The sequence below is a fragment of the Lepisosteus oculatus genome, chromosome 2 (genome assembly GCF_040954835.1).
Source record: "Lepisosteus oculatus isolate fLepOcu1 chromosome 2, fLepOcu1.hap2, whole genome shotgun sequence".
In the NCBI taxonomy this organism is placed as follows: domain Eukaryota; kingdom Metazoa; phylum Chordata; class Actinopteri; order Semionotiformes; family Lepisosteidae; genus Lepisosteus; species Lepisosteus oculatus.
In genome coordinates, this window is record NC_090697.1 from 12,799,283 (window position 1) to 12,826,689 (window position 27,407).

Consider the following 27,407-nt stretch of genomic DNA (forward strand, 5'->3'; position numbering starts at 1 on the left):
ATCTAAACAACCATGTAACAGCATCCATATTTGTCTGAGTCAGAAGTTTAATTTTAGTTCACAATGCCAGGCAGAGAGCTAGCGAGTGTGTAGGTAACAGAATTCTGCTCGTGATTTTCTCTGCAAGCTAATCATTTCAATTTTGTCACCATCCTGAATATCGGGACATATTTAGTAACAGTACTATAGCTGGGATGACCCAATCCGTCTCACTTGTGTCTGACCAAACCAGTCAGACACTGTGCCCAGACTGTTTTAAGATGCAAAGCTCAGCATAAGCTAAGCACTGTGCTCTCTCTCTCGCTCTCTCTCTCTCTAGTCCAAAGGACATCCCTGGCAGAGAGCCAGCCAGCTGAGGAAGATTGGACCATTACGAAGAACCCAGCCCAGCTGCTATTCCCAGCAGTTCAAGTTCAAACTCTACAAGAAACACTGAGCCAATGAATCTGAGTGTAAGCTTCCATATTTACATTATAGTCCAATGAGATTTACTGTAGACTTGTTATTCCAAGCACATTTGATAAAATTGACAATAGTGAATGAATATTTGTCTTTGAGAATTTGAATGTAATTATGTATATGAGACTTCTAAAACGAGGTAGATAACAAATGTCGGCAGATTTATTTTAACCTAGATGTAATTAATAACTGTCTTTTTAATCCCTGGGAGAACAATCAACCCAAGTGTATCACTGTAATATGTTATTGCATTTGTTTCTTTATTATGAATGTTTTTTGTTTAGTGTTGTATTTATAAATTGTATTTTCTGAAACCATGTACTCTGACAGCTTAATTGATCACATCAGTTTCAATAACTGCTTATCCAATTCAGATCACGGTGGCCCAGAGTCTATCTTGGGAAGCACTGGGCGCAAGGCAGGACACACTCTGAATGGGAAACCAGTTCATAACAGGCCACACACAGACACAAACACAGACACACTCACATCAAGCCAGTTTTACTGAAGCCAATTAAGCCACCAGCATGACTTTGGACTGTGGGAGGAAACCAGAGGACCCAGAGGAAACTTATGCGAACACAGGGAGAACATACAACGGCATCTTTTGACGGCATCTCAGGAATTGAAACCAGGGCTCCAGCGCTGCTAGGCACCAACGCTAAACCATCAACACCCCAAACACCTTCACCAATCCTAACCTTGTTGTCACTAAACCTTCTAACCTTTCCCTTTCACAGGATGAGCGATCCCTCTTCAGCAAAGGCCTCAGTTTTGTACCAGTTCCCAAGAAGCTGGACATCCCCCAGGCCAATATCGACCTTAACCACTTTTACCGCAGGATTCGTCTCGGAGCACATTTTACTGATGATTCCTCTTCACAGGCAGCTGACAACAATCCAGTTATTGATGTCATTAACAACATTAATCCCAAACAGAGCTGTTGGACTCCCACCTCTGGCCGTTTTCCACCAGTCGATTATTTAATTAACCAATGGACCAATCAAGCTCCCAAGACACTCTCTATACCCAGTAAACACAGCTCCAGCCTCACCCAAGGATAAATTCAGGCGCTCCAGTCTCTCTGCAACAGAGATTATATCATCATCAAACCAGTGGACAAAGGAGGCACTGTTGTGGTATAAGGACCTATATATCTTTGAAGCCTCTAGACAACTAACTGACACTTCTGCCTACCTCCCTCTCCAACAGGACCCTTCTACTGACTACCAGGAGGAAGTAGTATCCACCATCTCCCTTCTTATCAGCAGTAACGAGATCCCCCAGGAGGCGAACCGGCTCATCATTGAATATCCGCAGTTATCTCAATTTTACCTCCTCCACAAAATCCACAAACCGGACACCCCTGGATACCCCATCGTATCAGCATGCAACTGTCTGACTACTTACATCTCGGCCTTTCTCAACAGCCTCATGAGACTGCTGGTTGAAGGTCTTCCCTCATACATCAAGGACACCAACCATGCGATCCAACTTTTTAATGATTTCCAATTTCAGGGCCCCGAATGCTACATTTTTACCATGGACATCACATCTCTTTACACCGTCATTCCCCATAATGATGGCCTTACAGCCCTCAAGCACACGCTGGACAAATACACAGTGCTTGATCCACCCACCATCACCCTGGTACGCCTTGCAGAATTGGTCCTTACACTGAATGCATTCTCATTCAATAACCTCTTTTACCAACAGGTGAGTGGAGTTGCACCAGCTTAGGACAGGCTTAGGAACCAAGCTATGCCAATATTTTTGTCGGCTGGATATAAGAACGCTTTTTCGCTTCCCACACTGGCTATGTCCCTGACCTCTACAAGCGATACATTGACAGCTGCGTCGGTGCCGCCACATGCTCAAACGACCAGCTTGAGTGCTTTCTGCATCATTTCACCAACTTCCACCTGTCCCTCAAATATACAGTTAACGTATCTTCCACTACTCTTGCGTTTCTAGACATCAACTTCTCCATCAACTACCCCCAACTCTCCACTTCGGTTTATTACAAACCCACGGATTCACACAGCTATCTCCTGTATAACTCATTTCTCCCCAAACACGCTAAAAACTCTCTCCCTTTTTCACAGTTCCTTCGGCTACGACGATTATGCAACAACTTCGACTTCCAGAACCAAGCCCTCAAAATGTACTCCTTTTTCATCAACAGAGGATACCCCAGCAGTGTTATTGACAGGGCCCTTGCCCGAGCCAAAAACACCCTCCGGACCATCAACTCAATCAGGAACCCCGCCGCAACAACCACATTCCTTTGGTGCTTCCCTACCACCCCAACAAACTTCCTATCTCCAGGACCATTAACGATAACTTTTCCATCCTACAGGATGATCTCTCCGTTGGGGCCCTCTTTTCTGACCACCTACGCATGTTGACGCAGCTACCCACCTGAACTACTACAACACTAAACCTTGCTGCCTCAGACTGGTTATTGCTGTGAGTCCTAACAGCCATAAAAGAGCTTTTACAATATAATGTTCAAATTTATAATTGTTTCAGCACCTAAGAAACCTTCATATCACAGCAGATCTAGCAAAAAATTTAAGAATGTTTCATGGCACTGTGCTCTTCTATTTTTTAAAAAGGTCTATATCTCCTGTTTCTGCAATTCAATCTCAAATTCTGATGTGACCAGTTTTAGGCTTTACTGTGAGCACTACATAATACTCCAGCCATGCTACCTGCAATATGAAAGACCTCAATGAGAGTTTCAGCTCAATGTTGAACTGCATTCAAACCAGTGAGAGACGGGTCAAATGGAGGTATAATTCACAAACTCTATATTTTCAACCATCCTGTTATTATCGCCGGCTTGTAGTTTCTAAAACGATGCAATCTTTGAGGTAAAAGATTTAAACATTATCTAACACTCCTTCAGATACCTTTTGGCCAATATTTTAGCATGGAGAACCTAAGCTTTTTCAATTGAAAATCCTTGATGATTTTCCAATGTTCAGTTCACAACCCCATTATACAGGTTTCTCAAAACTATACAGATGCAGCCATTCAAAACGAGCGGGGTACGCTGTGGTACAACGCGTTGGGTGTGTTGCATACAATTTCGCGTCATACCGTAGTTTACCATATGCAAATTAGATTATGTTAATAGTATCCGGAATCACCTTGTAAAACTGCCTGGTGGAGCTAATAAAGCTTAACCTCTCATGTACAGCATTTGAGCTGTCAACAGAAAACACCTGGTTTCGAATCCCAATCACTGCTGAGGGACGATCTTTATTCAATTAAGAATTCAAGTTGTATACTCTTTAGACTTTTAAATTTAAACTGTGTGTTACAGCATGTTTATCATTATACATTGAAAAGCGATGGGCAAGAGCGGTCTCGCCCCCCTCCCGACCAAACAAACATTTGTGTCTTATCGTTATTAAGTTCTTTAGAAACGCGATTCCATATCATATTCCCTATTAATCCAATTCTAAAAGTATGCTTTTGTTTACTCCGATAACGGGCATATTCGCAGAAAAGGTTAAAATGATAAATTTTCACAAAGTGTATAAACATACAGTAATATGGTCAGGAGCAAGTAAAAACATTTAAAAAAATAACCACATGTAAGACTTTGATGCTTAAAATGTTCAGGGAGAAATGGAATACTGGTGTGTATTTTTTCTTTAAACTACCAATATCAGCAATATACAGTTTACATAATATGTTTATGTTCCTAAATTAATATCGTTAATGACCTTCAGATGCATTATGCTCCTCTTCTTTTTATGCTCAGCTACTAAAATTTCCCTTTAGTTGTAAAATTCCATATAAATATTCAATACTAAGCGGATTAAAACATGCACAGTAAAGAGATTAAACGATTAAATCTTTCCACTACTGACCAATGCACCACGAGTGCCCCTGTCAGTCATTTTGGCCAGCCAATCATGTACCGCAGTATGACATAGGGTTTGTACCGCGCACTTTGAATGGCTGCATCTGTATGTAGTTAACCTGAAACTAAAATAAGGAACATCTTCAGTGCTGTTAATGAAATGGTTATGCCTGAACTGTCAGGTTTTCTTCTTTTTTAGTTGTTATGCAACTTTCTCCTCAGTCACATTTGTTTACATTCTTGTACAGGGAAGTTACAGATATAAAATTATTTAATTTTATCTGCTTCGTTGGAATAACAGCAACTCCTTTACTACACTCTTTCAGGTTTCCTGTTTAAAAGAAAAAATATCTAGGGGTTTAGTTATGAAAACAATCCCCAGTCTTTTGACTGAGACAACACAAAATCTGTTACATAGAAGTTTAGTTTAAACCCTGTGTTTTATGTACTGGAACCATTCTTGAGCCAGATCTCTGTAAAACTATTTTTTTTTTCATTTATAGAAACCCTCAAGGAGAAATCCTAAGATAACGGAGCCCTCTAGATTTTAGCTGTCCCTGAGCTGTTTTCATCAGAATATGAAGGTCAGGACCAGGTTTGTCCTGCTCTTAGTATCTGATATATCTGAAGTTGTTATTACAATAATTTATTTGATCTGACATTAAAAGAAATTACATTATGCTAAACAGAATGAAAGAGAAGTCACCCCTTGAAAATACCTCATTTTCTTGTAAATGTCCTCGCTTTGGGCAGGCAGAATCAGGGCAACTAATAGCGGTTTCTAGGCCCTCTTTGATCAGGAGTTCCACATACTGTTTCAGGCACTGTGGGGAAACCAGAGAAAAGCCTATAAATAACTTTGACTGTAAATGAAGAAATAAATGATAAATAAAGTAAGACAAAGCAAAAGACAAAGGTAGCAGTCTTCTTTAGACTTCTTATTACATTGCACATTAATATGAAGAAACCAGTTTTACAGTTTAGTAGTGTTTCAAGCAAGGTTATCACAGCCAGATATGCGCATTATCCTGAGCAAGCTAATGCCTGCTTATGTCAATCATTAATAAACATCATTCAGTTAGGCACTGCTTGAGTTCCATTGTGGGGAATAGTAAACTGCTTTAAATTTAGCAAACACGTTTACACACATAGGCAAAACATAACATTAAATTTAATGACTGGAAATTTAATCTACTTTGCTGTTAAATTGGATTTCCATTTATTGAAGTACATTATTTCTAACCCTTTCAACTTCCTCAAAACAGGAAGTTATTTTCATCTTATGATTCCTGTTTCTGAAAGATCTGAAAGTACACTAATGTATCATATGTAGTCTATGTAATATACTACGATTTATGTATGTTTATAAACCTATTTTATTCCAAATCCTATTGTAATTGTGCAATTCTCAATTCTGCTGTCTTTTAAAACTGTTTTTTAAAACTATTGCTGGAGGGGCAAATACCAGTTCTCTAACAAAGCGATCACAAGCTGCAAGCATGCCTAGTTACTATTTAGAGAAGTATTTGTTCAGTTCACTGGGTTCCTTATTTAATTTGTTCCCCTCTCTAGACCTCGGCATGCAGACTCAAGCAGGTTTTCTAACATCAGCCTTAAATTGGCAACAGCTGAAGGCTGAGGGGAGAGAAGAAACTGGTCCACTTAAAACTTAATTGGATCGATTTAACTCTTCTCCCTGGTGAAGAGCTGCTTATGAGTTGGGAAACCTTGGGCTAGACAATTATTTTAAATTACTCCAAAGTGTTTGCAAATTCATACAAACCAGTGTACAGAAGATGCATTGACACTGTGAGATTGTTGTCATTTGCTCCAATGGGAATTCTCCAAGACACAGTTTACAGGACAGCAGTGGCTCAAGAGCCAAATCCAACGTTGGCCGATATCTTGTAGTAGTCATTGTGTTCACCCTAACCTGAAACACAGGAAGCAAATAAAGACTGGCCATTTCCAAATATAACACACCCCGAATGAGCTTCCGGCGGACATGCACTGTAGAGCATTACAAACTGACCAACTCCCTTCACAAAAACTGTAACAATAAAGCCTCTACTTCAAGGAAGAAAACCAGACATTCCTTTCAGAGTGGAATGCATGAAATAATAATAATAATAATTGCTTACACTTATATAGCGCTTTTCTGGACACTCCACTCAAAGCGCTTTACAGGTAATGGGGACTCCCCTCCACCACCACCAATGTGTAGCATCCACCTGGATGATGCGACGGCAGCCATAGTGCGCCAGAACGCTCACCACACATCAGCTATCAGTGGCTCCCCACTGATAGCTGATGTGTGGTGAGCGTTCTGGCGAGTAATGTAGCCAATTCATAGAGGGGGATTATTAGGAGGCCATGATTGGTAAGGGCCAATTGGAAATTTGGCCAGGACACCGGGGTTACACCCCTACTCTTTTCGAGAAGCGCCCTGGGATTTTTTAATGACCACAGAGAGTCAGGACCTCGGTTTTACGTCTCATCCGAAGGACGGCGCCTGTTTACAGTATAGTGTCCCCATCACTATACTGGGGCATTAGGACCCACATGGACCGCAGGGTGAGCGCCCCCTGCTGGCCCCACTAACACCTCTTCCAGCAGCAACCTTAGTTTTTCCCAGGAGGTCTCCCATCCAGGTACTGACCAGGCTCACACCTGCTTAGCTTCAGTGGGTTGCCAGTTGTGAGTTGCAGGGTGATATGGCTGCTGGCTATCACTGGTGAAATGCACTGGTGCTGATGGTCAAACGACTGACTTTGATCTGGCGATATAAAAACAATCTAAAATAAGTTACACTTGTTTTATTTTATAATAAATGTATACTGCAATTATACATACTTCATGTCATGTATTGGTATTTAATATTACCAGATCACATAAATATAGGTTGCAAATGAAGTACCTTGCATCACTGCATTATTGTGGTGATAATACAAAGCACGACAGATTTTTATTAAGCTGATAATCCTGATTACCGCTTATAACAGAAAATTTCTGAAAACGCACTGAAAATAACACAAGCTGTCTTTAATGCTGTTTCCTCTGGTTGCTATGGAGGGTTTATTTCTGGCACCTCCAGTACAGATCTATGTGTTTCTTTTTTTTCCCTTGGGAATACAAGAACAGGGCAGCTTTAGACTCAAATGTTTACAGGAAGTTCTCCTACAGCCAGCGTCATCAACGTCAATACTTTGCTTGGGTTGCTAGGAAACCAGTAAGGCCGATGGACATTACTCCCTTTATAGGCATAAAGAACAAACTCCTTTAGATCAAGCCCAGAAACCCCTGTTATAAGCTCAGTGTTTTTTAACACACACTGCCCAAGTTAATTTGTACATACTAAAGAAACTTTGTTTTATTAAACAGGAATGACAGCTCCCCAGTGTATCTCAGAAGAGCTGCAGCAAATCAATGCAGAAAAACTGTTCCAAAGGTCAAATGAACTATTCCATTTGTAACACTTCAAATTTACTTAAATCTTCAGTGTGCCTGACAGTAATTCTGGGATTGTTATGTTCCCAAAAGATTAATGTAAAGCTTTTATATTCATATCAATATTTAAATATCCAGATGAATGGGGAAAAATAAAAGGGACAAGCTAAAACTAACAACTAAGTATTGCACACTATAATGTGTACACTGCAGCAACGTGTAACACCTGAATAGTAACACAGTATTTCAACAAACCAGTAGTCTGATCAAATTAGTGCAGTTTTATAGAAGATTAATTGTATGAATTAGCCATACAGACTTACTCCTGAAAAATGAAAATGCTTTTAGAATTCTTCTAGTGATTTATTTTTAAATACAGGGCTTACAGCACTTAAATAATTTCTAAAACAAATGAATGAAATGAAGATGAAGAAATTAAGAATTAAGAAAAAATCATAATGAGGAGTACCATACAGACTCTATTAAAGATTCAAAGATTATGAAAAATTATTAGAACGGAAAAGAGTGAGGAAGTAACAAAACTAAAGTAGAAACTATTGCAAAGCATTTTGTTCAGTAGTGTAATAATAAAAAAATAGTAAAAGAGTTTAGTATACAATAAGGGATCAATAACAGAAGAGTTCAGAAGTCAGTAACAGTAAATTTAATCAAGAATTTTCACAAATATAATTAAAGCGACCATATTATGGAATCAGCTTAATCAGTGTTGGATAATTTTAGTTTAATAATTTGTTAACTGACACTGAACTTCTGCAGGGGCCTGAATGTATCTGAAGATGGAAGGATTTCTTATTTATTCGATTTCAATCCATACTATCTTTTATACATATAAGTAAAAATACCCACATTCAAGGCATGAAAATTGATTTGTTATAGATAAAACTCACATTCTGCAATTTTCACATTCAAAATAGACATTCAGACATTGTAAAGACAATATAACAAAAATAATTTCTAATGAATAGATTTAAATTTTAAATGCTCAGATATTTCACCATTAAAAATCTCAACACCTCCTAAACTGGACAAACATGCTTCTTTATTAAAAAAAACATGCCTTTAAATATTCACCATCTTCTTTACATGTAGGTCTATACATATAAGTGAAGATGAAGCAATATGTATCTTGACATAACTGCAAAGAAAAGGGTCAGGAAATAGAAGAGCTTTTACTATAAACTGGATTTTGTCCCAAATGTTTTACGAGAAACAGAAAATCCTTGGACAACACCACAGGGTCAAATTCTTCTGAGTGTTGAACAACCACATGAATTCAAAACAATTACCTGGTATTTTTTTTACCAACACACACAATTTATATCACAATTGACATACAGGAACTACAGAGAAAAACTACTTAAAACCACACAGCTCACATTCACTGGAAGATACAAATGTTAGCTACATTTATTTTCTTGTTTGATTTTCATAGGTAGTAAAATCATCTTCTGATATTAAAGCAGGAAAGGTATTTATGGGAATACAGGTCACACAACATTTTATCTCAGCCTAATGAATGTTTAGCTTGTTTTCAGTTTCAAATTCCCAATTTCAACACTACAGGGTTCAGGTAAAGAGAAACTTGCCAGCCTATGTGCTCCTCCTCCTGTCTTCGCAAATCAAATGTCATTGTCAAACTCTACTTCTTACCCAACTCCTAAACGATACATTACAATTCACATGGGTTGACATTTAGTTAATCTTATTTTTTTGACATTGTATGCTTACAAAATAGACACTGGAGATTTTATGTCCTTCTTTAACAATTTAGTTTCAGATTAACAGCAGCAAGAGCATGTCTCATAATTAAAAAAAACATTAATTTAGCAAACGTATTAGCATTTCTTTTCATTCCACCTATTGAAGGTTTTCATGTTCACTAGAAATGACTTCTTGCCATGAAAAAAACAGTTTTGCTTTTCATTTACATGGAGAGAAATTACTGTTCACAATCGGGTCCACTGTTTAGTAAGGCAGGACCAATTCTTTCCACAGTCACAATGATGGGAGTCCATCCCTGAAAATATCAGAAAGAAAAGTGCATTGGAGAAAACATTATTGGGGGTCTAGCATCTTAAATTCTCATAAATTAGTTTTCAGAACATTTGTATTTATGGGTGTTGAACTGCAGGTAGTGGAGAAAATAATGGAAACACTTTGGTGAATGAGGGACACCAAGTGTATTGAGAGCAAGGGCATCCACATAGGGGTGACTCATGAAATAAACAAATAACATTCCAGCAGGGCATGCTCAGGGTCATGTATAAAAATGCTAGACAGGCCTGATTACCTATAATTATGGTTAGCATGACTGCAAGAGGAGACCACAGGGATAGCCATCAATTGCATTAAAAAACGCTTCAGAACAAGATGCAATTGAGATGTGAGTCAGAGCACATTACCTTATTATTTATAAGACCTTTATTGATCAGGCAGTACCAGACAACAAAATGGAGGGGATCATATATATGCACAGCATTTATATTCAAGAGCCCCATATTACCAGACAGAAATAATCAATAAATATTGTTTATCTGATGTTCTTGCCTCTATCGATTATTAGGTGTATGTCATAGCTTCATACATACCAGAAATTAGGCCATGTATTTAAAGTAACAATGAAATATGCATTTAATATAAAATATATGGAACATACTGGCTGTTATTAAGCACCAACTAACATTCATTGCATTTAAGTCCCATCCTTTTCTGCTGTTTCTCTGGGCCAGTTTTCCCAGAAGCCATTTACCAGTCCTACCAGTATGTCTTTGGATTGTGGGAGGAAACTAAAGCATCCAGAGGAAACCCAAGTGAACACGGAGAGAACATTCAAACTCCATGCAGACAACACCCCGGGTCTAGAACCGAAACAAGGGCCCCAGCACTGTGAGGCAGCTAACCATTGTGCCACAGTGCTGCCTTTATTTTTAATTTGTCAGAAACAATTTTCAAATAGTCATATCTAAAGAGGGATTGCTCTGATGGCTTTCAATTGTTACCAGTTCATCCACGAGGGAAAGAAGAACTTGATTTCTAGTGAGATATCTGAATTATATATATATATTTTCTATAGGACACTTAAGGTGTAAGGTGTAAATCCATCATGACATAAATATGAGCGTCCAGGAAACAAAAAAATTGTGAACTCTGACTCACTAATGTACTGGATAGTTACTGCTCTTGGTTGTCTTTAAGTTCCAACTGCTCATTTTTCTTTAAACTGTAATTAATTATATTTGCAAGATCCCAATCTAGTAAAAATACTCAACTCATTGCCTATGAGCATAGGATGAATTTTAATACCAACCATAAAACCATAATGATTTGTGATTACTGCACAGTACATACTGTACAGTGCATCTCCATTCTTCTGAAAGGAATACTCATTTGGATATCTCATTTCACTGCTGGAGAAACTAAACCTGCAACCTTAAAAATGGCTCCTCTAAAAAGCATTAGAAAACTCCTCAATTTACTACAGTATAGGGATGCCACTAACGATTATTTTGTAAATAATTAATCTATCGACTATTTTTATGGATTCATCTAACAACTAATTAAGTCCAAATAACGCAAGTAGGCACATAAATGTTTTCCATTTTAAATTCCAACTTGAATTGGGATTTACATACATGCCTATTCATAGACGTTGTGAATATAGCTGCTAGATTATTTTCCTGAATCCAAGGGGGTTGGGTTGGCTTGGCTACGTATCTTGTTAAACAGGACTAAAGAGGCTAAAGAATGTTTGTAAAGAATAAAATGATATCCATAGAAAGTATGGGGCAGGGAACAGCAACTCATGTTGAGAAGACTGAAGTGGAACAAATATACAGTACTATACTTTGGAGCTGCAATGTGTGAAATAATTATATATATAAAAATTTAAACATTTCTGTAACAGCTAATTTTGGCACTGCAGACTCTGGTACAGGCTCGCTCTCCATTCTGAAGGCAACATCTGCACAATGAGCAATCTTTTTTTAATTACAGCTGTTTGTTATTGTCATTACATTTAAACATTATTTAGGCATACTTTTTCAGTGCGACTGAAAAGTGTATCTGTGTATCGTGTCTTTGCAGTTTCTCTCAACATCTGATTTCTTATTGTTTGACAATTTCTTGTCACATATTAAATAGGACTATAAACGTGAATAAAGCATCTTTAAATTCCTGATGTTCATTGCCAATTTTTCTATTTTTGGAAAGCCAACCAACCATCTTAAACAGTAGGCTACAACGCAAGTGTAACATGCGGATTCTTAAACCGGCAAAAATCCTGTGTTCTTCGGTATATTTAAAAACACATCTTCCTGAGATGTCAGCCTGATCATTTGTTGAATGTGATTTATTTACAATTTAATCACCGTAGAAAATACTTAAAAATAACTTTCAAATAACTTAATAAAGCTCTCATATGTTTATATAGGATTTTACTGCTCCTCAATTCTGAAAGGCTGCTAATTTGTATTTTTCTTTTGAGCCCACAAGGTGACAGTTAAAGAGCCATGTTGCAGACCCCTGGCATATATATATATATCTGGCAAAGGGTTAAAATGCTACTCTGCCCTTAATAAAGCTAGCAAGTGCATTTAGCAGACTAGTTGATTGGATTTAGCTAGCCTATCTATCAATATTTGGAGGGGCCTTCTTCGGCAGAATGTGGTGAAGCTATAGCCATGATTAGCCTACTCAAAAACTGTACAGAGCATTATAGCACCCTAATAGCGTGCAATTTGGGGGGGTAGGGGGAGGAGGGTGATTAATCGATTAAGAAAATACGACTAGATTATGTTTTGCGTCGATTAGTCGATTACATCAATTAATCATGGTAGCCCTACTACAGTGAGATGTAACAATAAATATTAAAATAAAACCTAACAAGTAAAATATGTAACCTTATACATATTAAGAATCCAGTATTATTTTCTGGTAGATGACCTAGACAAGTAACAAATGATTTTTGCATGTACTGTATATATTCAGAGCACCGTAAGGTTTTCTTCCTTCTGTGTATTTTTCAGTTCTAAAATTATTAGAGAACAAAATATTCATATGTAGTCTATTCACGGATACTGCAAGTGTATCTAGGAATATATCAGGAAGCACATTCTGGTCTAATAAAAGCTCCATGTTCTTTAAATGCAACAGAACCTTTTGTGTCCACTTGCTCTCCCTTGGATCCAAGGACTATAGTACAAAGCAGTGCACTACAGCTTTCTCAGAGTTAAATGGCTATGACTAAAGGTTTTTCTGACAATAGTTTAAGAATTGCATCTTCCACAGAAACATGGGTTTCTTATTCTGCTGTTCAAATGACCTTAACATGTTTTGGGGAATTACTTAATGAATAGTTTAATTTTCACTGATTATTACATTTTACCAAGAAAACCACAGCTACTGAAACCTTGATGAACACTGATAAAATAGATGTCACAGGAGTAATTTAAGATATACATTCGCAGAGAAAAAATCTTGGACTCAACAGAGTAAACCAGCAGAAGACAGAGAGACCCAAAGTCTGCCTCTGATCTCGGTTCAGAGGTGTTTTCAGCCTGTTGGTCTACCCCATCGGACCACTTCAGACCCTCTGAGTATAACGCAACTATGGACAGTAATTTAAAAGCAACAAATGACCCACTTGTCTGTGAGATTTATGTGTGACTTATGTAGGTGAAAGGGATTGCTACATTCCATATTACAGCTTTTAAGTCCACACAGTGTTTAGGGCTTGGACTTCACATTATACACATTTTACAAGATTTTAATATTTGTATGTGTCTTCTATGATCCCTTTTTTTTCAATTCAAGTTCTGTTATCAGTATAAAGGTGGAAAAGCAGAACAAAACATTCTCAGTATGTAATTTCTGGACAGTCTCCAAGACTAGAAATTTTCATTGGCCAATCAAGAAGTACAGCATCACATTTCTTTAAGTTCACAGAGCTAGGCCACCAAGAAACAGAAATTAGAGAAGGAACTGATATTAAAGCAGTTAATGAACACAAGTAAGTCATTTGAAAACATAGAACATAAGCGTTTAGCAGTAATAACATATTCCCGCACATTTTATCCTATCTCTTGGTATTATTAATCTTTCTTAGATCTAGACAAGTAGGTCATTCTGAAATGAGAAACCTTCTACTTGAAGAGGCAAAAATGAAATGCTGATAGAGAAAAAATTTAACCTTGAATCCCAGCCACGTTTAGAAAATTTAATCATATGGTATTCCGAGTGGGAATAGAGACAGGTCTGTACAATTCCCCTGGCTGCCTCAGAGTCACTATAAAATATCTTTTGAATTTACTTTGAATGAAATGCTGTGAAAAATATCCATACATCTAAATGATTTACAGTGAACAACATGTTTAATGTATTACAACAATGTATGGAATATTTTTCTATTTATCTCCCCAAAATACTTCTGTACAAGTTAGTTAGCAAAGGAAAAGGGACTCTGACCCTAAAAAGGACTGGGCTACAGCATGTTTGCTTTGGGAGTTTGTTTATAGCAGAGTTTGGTTTGCCAGTGAAGAGAGACACCTTCAAGAGAATGTCGTGCAGGTAATGCTATTTCTCAGAAGAAATGACAAGTTAATATTAATACAGATGAACTGTGTTGAACTGGGAATGGGCAACTGTAATGAATGTATAAAAAATAGCATTCTAAAATGAATTTGCTTTAATGGACAATAAATAATACAAAACAATTAAAACACATAACTATATAATTACGTATTCAATATATTACCAAAACTGTGGATTACTTAGATTTAAATCCTTTTATGTATTGCTATGCAATTTCAAATTCTTACAATTCAAGGTGGTCTTTCTTAATTTGATTACTTCAATAATACACCCGAAGCACAATATTGCTATCTCATGTTGTAACCTACCTCAAAGGGCATTGAAGTATTGCTTATTATGAAAAGGCTGCTAAGTGAAATTAAATTTCATGAAAGAAATATTTTATATACCATAAAAGGTTAATACAACTCCAGCACAGATTTGAAAACACAAGCTATGGTCACCTATAAAAAAACAAAATCCCATCTTATTGTTCCAGTGCTGCTGCTGCTCTTATTTAACAGTCAAATACAGTCAAACAATTTTTGCAAAAGTTTATTACATGATTAAACAGCTTATTTTTTTAAATGAAACTTCAGTGCATGCAGCAGTTTCAAGACCAAATATATATATATGGAAAACAATACAACAGAGAAAAGAGTGTTCTAATTTGGTTTTAGCCTAGATACAATTAGATATAAATAGAAATTATGTAATCTTTATGCTGAAAGCTCCCCGAGTTCAAAAGGGAGTCATCTTCTTCCACCTCTCCCCTCTCAATGGCACCTCTCATTAAAACACAAATATGTAATATGTATAATGTGCTGATCTTTACAATACATTGTTCTAAGTTTCTGCATTTGATGAATCAACATTGAAAAAGAAAGTCTGAGGCTGTCATAATATCAAATACATTTAGAAGGATTCAGTACCTTCAAATCCAGACCCAAGTTAATTAAAAAAAAACCTCTTATATTCAACCAAATCCTTATTATAAAGTAAAATCAGGAATATTGTGCATCTATCCATGTTTTATTATGTCACTAATACTGATATTGTTACACTGACAAAAAGAAATGAACTGCAAGAGACAAGTTTACTGTTGTTCATTTAAATTTTCCTACAAGGTGTTCTTACTTCTGTTTTTTAAGATGCTTTGAACTACTGTTTTTATAGTTCAATATTACTGAGTCTGAATAGTTTGTCAACTATATACTGTTTGTGACCCTCTATTTGGATTTGCTTTGTTTTTTTATTTCAGCCTATCAATAAAGTGAAGATCACAGACTGTAGCTTCTTCTCACTCTGTCATAAGTTAAAAAAAGTGCTAAACACTTTTCCTTTTTTTGTTCTGGATATTTCTTTCTAATGCATGTTATGAACATGCCATACTGTACAAATCTGAAGGTTTAGACTTGATGTCCAAGGGATTCCCTTGAATTCAAGACCCTACCAGACCTGTACTGTGTTTACTTCCCAAGATATTTCAGGATTATTAAAGAGTACATCCATTCTTCACTTGTCAGCACTTGGGATCACAACCATAATGGGAACAGACACCAGGACTTGGGATGAATAAAGATTTTGAATTGAAATTGAAATAACTTTCTTTCAAGAAAGTAAAGCGCTTGACTTACAAGCTGGAGATTGGCGTTCAATACCTGTTTGGATTGTTATGATATCGACTAATCTGTTAAGCATTTATTTTAGTTTTTAACCAATTTATTTCATCGTTAAGTAACCATAGCACTGCAGAACAAATTACAGCCTTCACCAATACCACTCATCCACTTAAGAACTTTCTCTTTTGCAGGAAGAGATTTTTCTCCAAAAAACGTTGATGTTTTCCACAACATATCTTGGAAAACAAGTGGCCAGGGTAATGAATGAATCTTTATCCTGATATCTCTAGGTGCTGGGATTTTTATTGGATGCAGTGCTCAGAAACCCCAGAGGTTGTTTTTGAAAAGAGTCTGGTGTGTACTGGAAATTCAACTACTGAATAATGTAATAGACACATAAATGTAATGTACTATAAAGGAGTGTAATATTAATATTTTCATTTTTGGAATACACATGGCTTCCTATGCACTCAGTAGCGAGTAACAGTAATATAACGTTAATATTACAGGAGACTTTTAAGCGATGGAAAAGGTCTGAAGCACATAAGTGTACGTATTTTACATATTGGGTACACAGTGACCATGACTGTCTGTAGTCATGATGTATTTACAAGCCAATTTTTCATTTGACCAGAAGCACTGGTCACAGGTCATATTTGATTAAATCATGTGACCAATCAGCTTTGTCCAGCATGAACTACAATCCCCACAATGAGATACTAGAACTTTTAGAAGATTTAGCACTTTCCTATCAAACTGCACTATAGATAAATGCATCCCTAATTACATGACATTTTAACTCGGGCACACTGGACCATCACATTACAATGCAATTAATGCAAACCCCCTAGTTTCTGAAGCAACAGACTCGGCAGACAGCACTATGGACGTTACTTACTGTATATCAAATTGCATTTCATTTTGTCTCTTGGTTTTAGAGCTAAGGTTGTTCTTGAGTTTGTAAAAAACAAACACCAAATGAAAGCCAAATCAATAACCTTGTCATGAACATAAGCATTTACTACAGATGTGATGAAATAATCCAAGATGTTTCACACTTCTACCATGTTTGGTTTTAGAGAATTTTCAAACGTGTGAAACGTAAGAAAACCAACACAGTAGCCAAAGCCTGCCAGTGCAATTTTTTACACTGATAGAAATTAGAGAAAGAGATGGAGAGAGAAATTACTGTAGGCCTTTAAAATCCAGTTTTGTTTTTGTTTTTTACCAGGAGTTTGGATTTCATGGGTGTTTGAACATAAAGGTGGAAGCAACAGAAAAACTGCCAATAGCAACAGAGGTCCAGAAATTTCGATAGCTGTCCCTCTATTTATAATAAAGTCAAATATAATCATGTTTGAAGGAATGTTTGTATAACGGAAGATATAATTATCATAGGATATTTTAATTTTCCTAACACAGATTGGGAAAAATCTACTGAGGATAGCAGCAGCCAAAAATGAAAATGGAAAATATAAATATAAAATATAAAAAATAATGGGTTTCTGAGCACTATATCCAATAAAAATCCCAGCACCTAGAGATATCAGGATAAAGATTCATTCTTTACCCTGGCCACTTGTTTTCCAAGATATGTTGTGGAAAACATCAACGTTTTTTGGAGAAAAATCTCTTCCTGCAAAAGAGAAAGTTCTTAAGTGGATGAGTGGTATTGGTTGCGACTGTTTCCTTACTCATCCTATTAGAACGCCTACTACTTAGAAACCCTGTTCTGATCTACGCATTTCAAACACTCAAGACAGAATGGAGGGTGAGAGAAGCATTCGGGAAGTGTGATTCCAATAATTTAAGCTTTGAAGTTTACAGTATTTTAAAACCCTACATGTAGAATCCACAACAAATGCTTTCACTTTCAGGGCAAAATGGAAGAAATGGAACAGAATATGATAAAGAAACAGAAACTGTTTAAAGATGATTTGCTTGAAGCATTAAATAAACCAATTCCAACAGCAGACAAATCCGAGCCTAAAAAGCAATGATCCAAACGGATCAATTAAAAATATATGTAGAAAGTACTTTAGAAAAAAAAGGCTATTAGAAGGGTCAAGAGAGGCGTTTACTGCAATGGAGATGTCCATTATTAATATGACAACACCAGAAGCACAGTAAAGTGCCTCGGAGACAGCGAATGGGAATCTTAAAGATACTGAAATGGACACATTTACGAAATTAATATTTTACTCAGGTGTTCACCAAGGAGGAATCAATACCAGAAAATAAGAGCTAAATAATAAGAGGTAGACATGTAACAGGTATTGGGAACACCGAGGACAAACAAACATATACAGGGAATGATGTTAATCCTATATGAGGAAATAAACAAGGCTAACAAAATCATCCCAGCTACCACCCCAGACAGGGGCAATATCAGCTGACTAAATAATTGCCTGTTTAGAAAATTGGTGACAAATCCAAGAACTTATAGAATAATAAATCATACAGTACCTGTAGTTAATATTATGAAAATGATCATCTGAAATCAACCTAAAGCTCATCGACAAGGGAATAAAATTCTAGAGGACAGTCACTGTGGATGAAAGGGCAGATAGATCCTAAACGGGTCCCTATCCTACTGGGAGAGGAAGGAGGGAACTCAGTTGAACTGGCAGCACAGTACTGTATGTGATCTCCTGTCACAGCCTGAAGAACAGTGAGTCTGTCTCCCAGTAATGCTCCATCTGTTTACAGCATTTGTAAATATTTTAGATGTCTCTGTTGTAAATGTTTGTAATATGTCTGTAGATTTTATTTTATTTTGTTTCATGTCAATTTTATTATTTCTATTTGCTTTGGCAACACTGATTGTACCCATCGTTTAATGCTAATAAAGCACCTCGAATTGAAATTGAACTGATTTGAATTCTGATTGTAAAGAATACCTTGGTTAAAAAACCGCCTCTCCTGGTTAGCGAGTGCATTTTTAGAATGTGGAGATATGGTTCCATTCATTTGGTGGCATCCAGGTTTACAGAGAGATTTAACTACAGGCTGTATTCTATTTAGTATAGAAGGTCTCTTATTTAGTCTTTGTAGGCGCTATTTAAAAGTTGAATACTTGGTAACAGTTTGGGGTTTTATGGGTTGTTAGAACACAGGCCTCTGGGACACCTTATTTGTAACTGTGTACATAGCTCAACTTATGTTGTATATTCATGTTTTGTGTAGTTTCGTGCGAGTATTGTCACTGTTAATACATATCCGTTTAACCAAGTGTGTCTGAATTATTACTTTTCATCAAAGCCATCAGAATTCACATGCCTCTAAATATACCAACTGCTTATATTCTTGCAAGAAATAATTTACAAGTTGGAGGTTATGAATGTTTATTTTACTTGTTTATCTTCTTGGTCATTTTCTACATTATGGTAACCCCTATTAGTACCAATATCAACAATTTATTTCTGTGTACAGTTAGTGAATTAGTCAAATTAGGAGATTATATCAGCAAACAGTGTCCAGATTTATCCAGATTTAGAATTATAGACAGAAGACGGGGTTAAAGATTATCTGGCATCTAGCAGATGGTATTTAATGTAGGCACACTCTAGAGCTACATTCAAGTGGAAAACACAAAAACTATAAATGTAACATTGGAAACACTGAGGTAAAAAAAGGCTGTTTATGTAAAAGAGACTTGTCTAGTGATGTGAGGAAATCTTTTTCATCCTCTAGATAATGTGAGAAGCAATATAAATATTAAATATTACAAATATTATATATGTATTCAAAGGCACAGAATTTAAATCAGGGGATTTTATCCTACAATTGTACAAGTCACTTGTTAGGAATCAAGTAGAATATTATGCAGTATTCTGGTTACCACTTTACAAAGAGAGATATTATTGCTCTTACAACAGTTGGAAGTGTCCTACTTATGACAAGCTGAAGAGACTGAAACGTTTTAGTCAGAGAGGACCTGAGACAAGAACTAAAATTCATCTAAGGCTTTGACCGTGGTGTATAATTTACAAGGATGATCTACAAGTTTACCTAAAAGAGCTCACTTAAACTGAATTATAAAACATTCTTTTCTGATTTAAGGACATCTTGGCTAAACAGTACTGCAGTACCTAGAATTTATATAGTGCTTTTCTGCACATGCCATTCAAAGTGTTTACACAGTTAGTGAGAACCTCCATCACCATGTACCGCTCCCAGCTAGATGATACGATGGTAGAAAAAAGGTGCTATCCGTGGGGAGGAGAGTGAAAAGCCAGTTTATAGAAGGGACTTATTAGGAGGTCATGACTGGTAAAGGCTGGGGGGAAATTTGGCCAGGACACCACTGTTAACACCCCTCCTCGTTTTGAGAAACGCCCAGGGATTTTTAAAGACCACAGGAAGCCTCGGTTTTATGTCTCATCCAAAGGGTGGAGCTTTATATATGTATATGTATTGTTGCATGGAAAGGACTATTGTTATTTTGAGTGTTATTTGTTTTTTTATCGTCATACCAAAGACAAATTTCCACCCTTTTGGATGGACAAAAAAGTTATATAAAGATAAACAAAAAAAACGTAGATGACAGAATAGCATTGTGTTCTTAGAGTATGGGACGACACAGAGGTTTCGCTTGTTATGAATCTAAGAACTCAAAAAACCAATTAAATTGACACTCATACAAATATTATATTCTAACTACATTTTTAACTCCTGTATGGCTGCAGTATTAGAAAACCTTTTTGTTTCAGCAATTTAAAATTTCCATAGACCGTGTTTCATTTATATTGGTGTGAGAAATATATACTACAGAACAAAAATGTATAAATGTGATCCTATGGCACCAGTGAACATAGGCTTCATATTAACTGAAGACGGGGCATATCCCCTACATATGTTATTACATATTCCCTAGAAATGTTTTGGGGTTTGACGTCAGGCAGTTATGGTACTCACAACCACTGTGCTATAATTCCCATAACCATGATGTACTAGGCCAGATAATACATGAGAAATGCCTTACCCTTAACTAGTTCAGGTGGGGAGCTGCGTCAGCATGCATAGGCTGCAAAGGAACAAGTAATAGGTTTATTCCATGCTGGAAAAAAAAGAAGAAAGAAAATAACGTTTCGGCCTTGGAGCCTTCTTCACGGCCGAAACCTTGTTTTCTTTCTTCTTTTTTTTTTCCAGCATGGAATAAACCTATTACTACTTCCCTTAACTAGGCTACTCACCGAGCACAAATGTAGGGTGTAAACATAAGCTCAGAACCTGAGAGTTTCTAGAGAAAACACCTACCAAAGTAGTAACATAACATCACTTTATTAGCACTATACAATTTCTTGCATTAGGAATTGGTCTTTTCGCAAACCCCAGCTTGCTCTCCATGAGACACAGACGCACAGACAGGGAGAGAAGCTTGGGGTATGCGAAAAGATGAATTCCTAATGCAAGAAATTGTCCAACTGAGTAGGATTCCTCTGCCTGCTGCAAGATTTGAACCAGCAACCTTCCAGCCACAGGCACAGATCCACAGATCCACCGCTCCGCCCCAATTTATACATGCAACAGTAGGCAGGGGATAATTTCAGCTTAAACTTGAGTGATAAATGCATAAAAGGAATATTTGATCGAACAGTCTAAGAAACTTAAACAAAAAAACTTTGTTGGAATTAAATTACTGAAGGTTTTACAAAACTCAAACAAACTATTGATCAGGATTTTCAAGATTTAACATTATTTTGAGGAATATCCAATATGGCAAAGACAGCTTTAATAGAAAGATATTTTCAAAGTTCAAGAGAGTTTGATAATTCCTTTAAAGTGAGTTGCTGGGTTTGTTACGGAAGGAATTGTCAAAATGTGATCGCTGCAGCCTTTGTTAAATATATAACGGGAGTAAGGAGTTCAATTCCCCTGATGTTGCTGAATCGATTTTTCCCCTCAAACTAAGCTAAGTTTATAGACTGCCGTGATGAATAAACTCAAAATTGTTTAAAGCAGCAACCAAATACTTGATGTTAATGGGAGAAGAATATAAACCATCTTTATATTCTGTGTCTTGACAGACCTTGACAGTCATCAAGTCTTCGTTGTGAAGAAGAGGAAGTCAGTTCTTCCTCAGCGTCCTTAATCAAACCCGAATATACCCGCACAGATTGTATAGGTAGAAGCATACCAATTCTTTGTTCTTTGGCACAGCTTGGTAAAAAGAGCAATAATTCAGGCACACTTAGTTAAACAAATATTTATTAACAATAACAGTAACATAAACATACACCACACAAGTTACTGTACTTTTTAAGTCTACATACAAGGCGTTTCAGAGACCTATGTCTAAACCACCCAGAAAACCCCAGGCTGCTATCTGACTCTTAAATAATGCCGACAGAGGCCAAAGAAGAGGTTAACTGCATTCTATACTAAAAAGCACATAACCTACGGTTAAATTGTGATTCTGATTCTTTCCTAATAGGTACAGTATTGCAAGCTCTCCTGGGAAGATTCAAATATTTAGCTCCAATCGTGTTTTTCCGGATGATTATGAAGTAGGGACTCTCGTCTGGGACAAGCTTCAAGTTCCTGTGAAGTGTGGTCTGACCTTCTTTAACTTTTTCCTTTTCTCTTCTCTTCTCTTTCTTCTCCTGATCTCATATGGTATATTTTCTGGGCTGTTGACTAACACTTAATCATTTAACCAAAACTTAATTAACTATGGTCAACTAAGGTAAACTTTACAATTGCTTTGATCACAGACTCTGGAACCCCTACATCTCAGAAAACATCCCCTCTGCTTTGAAGTTGAAAATGTTTACACAAGTGTTACACCCTTTATGTAGATTCTTAGAGACCTCCATTATCACCTACCTCTGTCTGAAGCAATAATATACAGCACAATGAAAATGAAATTAACAAGTAATAGGTTTATTCCATGCTGAGAAAAAGAAGAAAAAACATTTCTGAAGAAGGCTCCACGGCCGAAGTGTTGTTTTCTTTTTTATTTTTTTCAGCATGGAATAAACCGATTAGTTGTTCCTTTGCAGCCTACGCATGCTGATACAGCTACCCACCTGAAAATGAAATTAGCTAACCCTGCTAATAAAGCATTCAATACAGTATTATTTTCACAATATATTACAATCACTAAATATACACTACGAACATCAAGCTTCGTGTATACAAATCAAATCTCATTTCTGGAGAAAAGCTTCCAGTTTGCTTACCTACAGTAATAAAAGCAGCTTTGCAAACTTGCAATTAGCAAAATTAGTTTTCTACACTGAGAGGCATTAAAAATGCAACAAATTATTATTGCACCCAATAGTATTTGAAGCTTTTTAATACCTCTCAGTAAATTAAGCATGACAAAATTACATAAATAGAAACAACAATAATAATCTAAAATATCTGCTTTTCCTTTTTTCTTCCTACCCGTGACTGAGAACAAACATACGCTAATCTTTTTGCTTGGAAAGTCACCAGTGACTTTCTGTTAACTGTACTTTGAACTATAGATTCAAACAAAAAAAAAACGTGTCCAACTCGAGACTGAAACTCAGCTATAATAATAAAGACTTGTAGACACCCTTCCTTCCAGGATGTACTGTCAAGCCAAAACCTTCACTGCAAAGCGCAACTCCCTTAGAAGAGGTGTTAGTGGGGCCAGCAGGGGGCGCTCACCCTGCAGTCCATGTGGGTTCTAATGCCCCAGTATAGTGATGGGGACAATGTACTGTAAACAGGCGCCGTCCTTCGGATGAGACGTAAAACCAAGGTCCTGAGTCTCTGTGGTCATTAAAAATCCCAGGGCGTTTCTCGAAAAGAGTAGGGGTGTAACCCCGGCGTCCTGGCCAAATTTTCCATTGGCCCTTACCAACCATGGCCTCCTAATAATCCCCATCTATGAACTGGTTTCATTACTCTGCTCTCCTCCCCATTGAGAGCTGGTGTGTGGTGAGCGTTCTGGCGCACTATGGCTGCCATCGCATCATCCAGGTGGATGCTGCACATTGGTGGTGGTGGAGGGGAGTCCCCATTACCTGTAAAGCACTTTGAGTGGAGTGCCCAGAAAAGCGCTATATAAGTGTAAGCAATTATTATTATTATTATTATTATTATTATTACACAAACAGCAGGGCTTAAGTGTGAACTGGACAGCTGACAGGTCCCACTCATACTGCTCATCCCTGCTGGCCCCTAGCCAGAACAGGACCTGGATTTAAGCAAGACTGGATTGAAACCCATAACATTCCAAGATGTAGGATTCTTTCTAAAATCACTGAGGGGCATTTTACTGGATTATACAGCAGGGAACCCCGAGTTCATGGGAAAAAAAATATTGCAATGAATCACCGTATATAGTGCGATTCATAAAATGTATTTAAAGAGTAACCAAATTGAAATCACTGTGCAAAGCAAAATAATGGAGACCACAGGGTTGTGTAATATGCAAGTGTTTAATTACAAATGGGAACCATACACAATTTTTTTTTAATCCTGAGCAGAAGAATCACCCTGCATCTGGGTAGGGTTCTGGGTGCTGGCCCAAAACAAGGTTATCAGATGGTATTAGTGTGATTTACTTGCTTTTCTGGCTTTGATGTCTTGCCTAGCTGCTTATAGGGCTGAAGTGGGGCATGTAAATCTCACATACCCAGCACTGCAATATTACCACTTAACCACACTGTAGAAGGTGTTGCTGGGGTCTGCTAATTTAGCCTTCAACAAAGGTTATGCTTAGATGCAATACAGCTGACTTGCTTTAGCAGCCCCAGTGACTTAATGCTACATAACAAAAGACAGGACCAACACCCACAAACATATCAGAAACAGGATAAAGCAGATCAATGTCTGCTGCATATCAAAGGACAGAACCTAGAGCAGGACAGAGCAAGGCAAGAAGTAATTACATATCAAAGAACAGGATAAGCAATCAGATGTGAAACAAACTTCTTTTTGACTCTATATAAGCTTTGGGAACCCCTTGCAATGGGTCTGTTCTGCGTTGCTGTCTTTATTGAGCTCCTATCCTATCCTCTGATGAAGAATTTCCCACAACAGGGCAAAGATAACAATCCTACCCAGCCACCTAGTGTGTGGGTAAAAGAGGCTTATCTCTTTTCTTGCCTCCTCCTCATTATTTCCTCTAGTCAGCTGCCTATTTGAGGACTGGATCTCCTTAAAGATTGGTCTCTCAGTCACAGTAGCCTGTTCTGTTCTCTTTTCCCACACCTGCATGAGTCAGGCCACAAACTGAAGCTCTCATCTCTCTGATCCTCCTAAACAGTCCTCAAATAATCATTTGCTCCCAGGAGACGGAAAAATCCTAAATGAGCCGACTTGGCTTCCCTTGTTGAAATGTCTGAGGCATAAAGACTTGATGTACAGTATTTATTTCTAAGTGTGTCTGTAACCTGTGGTGGCTAAAATCGGAATTTCACCTCCCTTCCCCTGCCGATCTGCCACACTTGTTAACTCAAGTATATTAATCTGTTTGTTTAAAGCAGCAAATCTGTGAAGCATGCTCATCAACCAATTTCAGCAGAAAGTAACCGGACAGGTTTGCTTGGACTGTAAGGTCAGCCACATTCAACTATGGCTTTTAAGGATCCCAGAATGCTGTTTACAGGAATTACATTTGGTGCTTATGAAGGCCAAACAAGAAGAATCTCCTATATACAGTACCTGTAGAACACACTAGTGTCGGATAAACCAAGACTGGATCATTTTTAGGGAATTGTTAAACGTAATACCTGCTATGGAGGCACTTGTTGAGATATTCTCCTTTTGCTCCTGGGGAACTCTGACTGGTAATTAAAATCAGAATTGTGTCAATTGACAAAACAGAATTGACAATGTCCTCATTTATTATTTATGCATAAATGCATAATTTAAACAAAACAATCTCGGAGGAATTCTATGTCCACCAATACTGTAACCATAAAATTGCCTGTACTAGTAGTTTGTCTTTTTGCATACCCCAGCTTGCTCTCCATGAGGGAGACAGATAGGGAGAGAGAAGCCTCTTCATTTTGGCCATGAAGTCAATGATGAAGTGGTTGATGGCAGCTGAAAGTTCATGCAAAAGGCTGCAATTAATAATAAGTGAAAGAAATTATGTAGTATTTTTTGCAAAAGTATTAATCCACTTGAAATGATTCTGTTAAATTATAAATGGCGTTCACGCATTCATAATGTGAATACTTTTAATCAAAACCTAACTGCTGAAACTGGATTTTTATGGGTAAAAACTGGTTGGCCAACACCGCAAAAAGAAAATCCAAAATAAAACACAGATTGCGTAAGTACTCATCCACTTGAATCCATAAAAAGGCATCTTTAGCATGAAAAAAGAAAAGCAGAAAAGAGCAAAGATTTTCAAGCCTTGGGTGCCAGGATTAACATCCTTACACTTTCAAGAAGTGAGATGGGAATCTTTAATGACTATGAAGTTGCCAGAAAAGTGTGGACCATGTTTGATTTTGCACCTGAGGGACAGCACTTATAGCACAACTTGTCAACCACCACTATACTGGTGCACAGGCTTGGACATTCTGGCACAAAGAGAAGAGGTCCATGCATTTTCTCTAGACTGTACAGAATCAAATGAAGATGCATCTTACATCAGCAAGGTTCAGAATACACTATAACAATTCTGGCGAAACTCTAAGCGCATGGCCCTATTGCCAAAGACCCTATCAAGATTATTCACTTAACCTACCACAAAAATAAACAGATCCCCATCAGAAAGCTGAAGAAAACATGTAAGACAAGGTGGCCATTCTGTGGACTTTGCAAAACCCTGACAAACTTGAACTGATAGTGTGTGATCCCTTGAATATAGGAGTTTCTTGTTTAGGTGTAAACCTCTAACTGCCAATTCTAAAGAAGTACTGCAAATCAAACAGTAATTAATTTGTTGACAAAGCCTCATTGCTGGAACAGTATATCATACCCGTGACAGCTATCAAAACCTGAGCACAGAATTTAACATGTCCCCAAAGCAACTTAATGGGATACTAAAGAAATAGATCATTGCTGCTTTCACTTCCTTTGACCAATTGAAAATGTTAGACATTGATATCAAAGAATTTAAAACCTTTGGTGAGAATGAAATCACAAGTATTGCAAAACACTTCAAAATACTTACATCAAGGAGTATTTTTCTTTCTTGTCAAAGAAGCTCACCTGTTATGAAACACAGTACTTGAGGGTTCCTTCACATCCTCATCACTGTGCCAACAGTTAATGAAAGTGCTGCAGTTGTCACAGAATGGATATTTGGTTGAAAACAAACAAAAAAAACACAGGAATTTCCCAAGTCCCTGGCCACTGAACCTACAGCAGTGCTCCAAATACTGAGACAAACACAAAGAAACCAGACACACTACATGTGAAGCCAGACACGCAGAACTACATGCTGACCAGAAGCATTCCACTTCTTAGTGTCCGTG

The 27,407-nt window shown here is 37.3% G+C and overlaps 1 protein-coding gene across 1 annotated transcript in view; it reads right to left on the reverse strand.

Moving 5' to 3' along the window:
• Positions 1-27,407, reverse strand: part of rnf144aa (ring finger protein 144aa) — a 66,030-nt gene that overhangs the window by 23,127 nt on the left and 15,496 nt on the right. The window contains exons 2-3 of the mRNA XM_006626121.3: positions 6,120-6,269; positions 5,056-5,160 (exon numbers count right to left, since the gene is read on the reverse strand). Coding sequence (XP_006626184.1) covers positions 5,056-5,160; positions 6,120-6,254 — 240 coding nt within the window. The 5' untranslated portion in view covers positions 6,255-6,269. The remainder of the gene's footprint in view (positions 1-5,055; positions 5,161-6,119; positions 6,270-27,407) is intronic.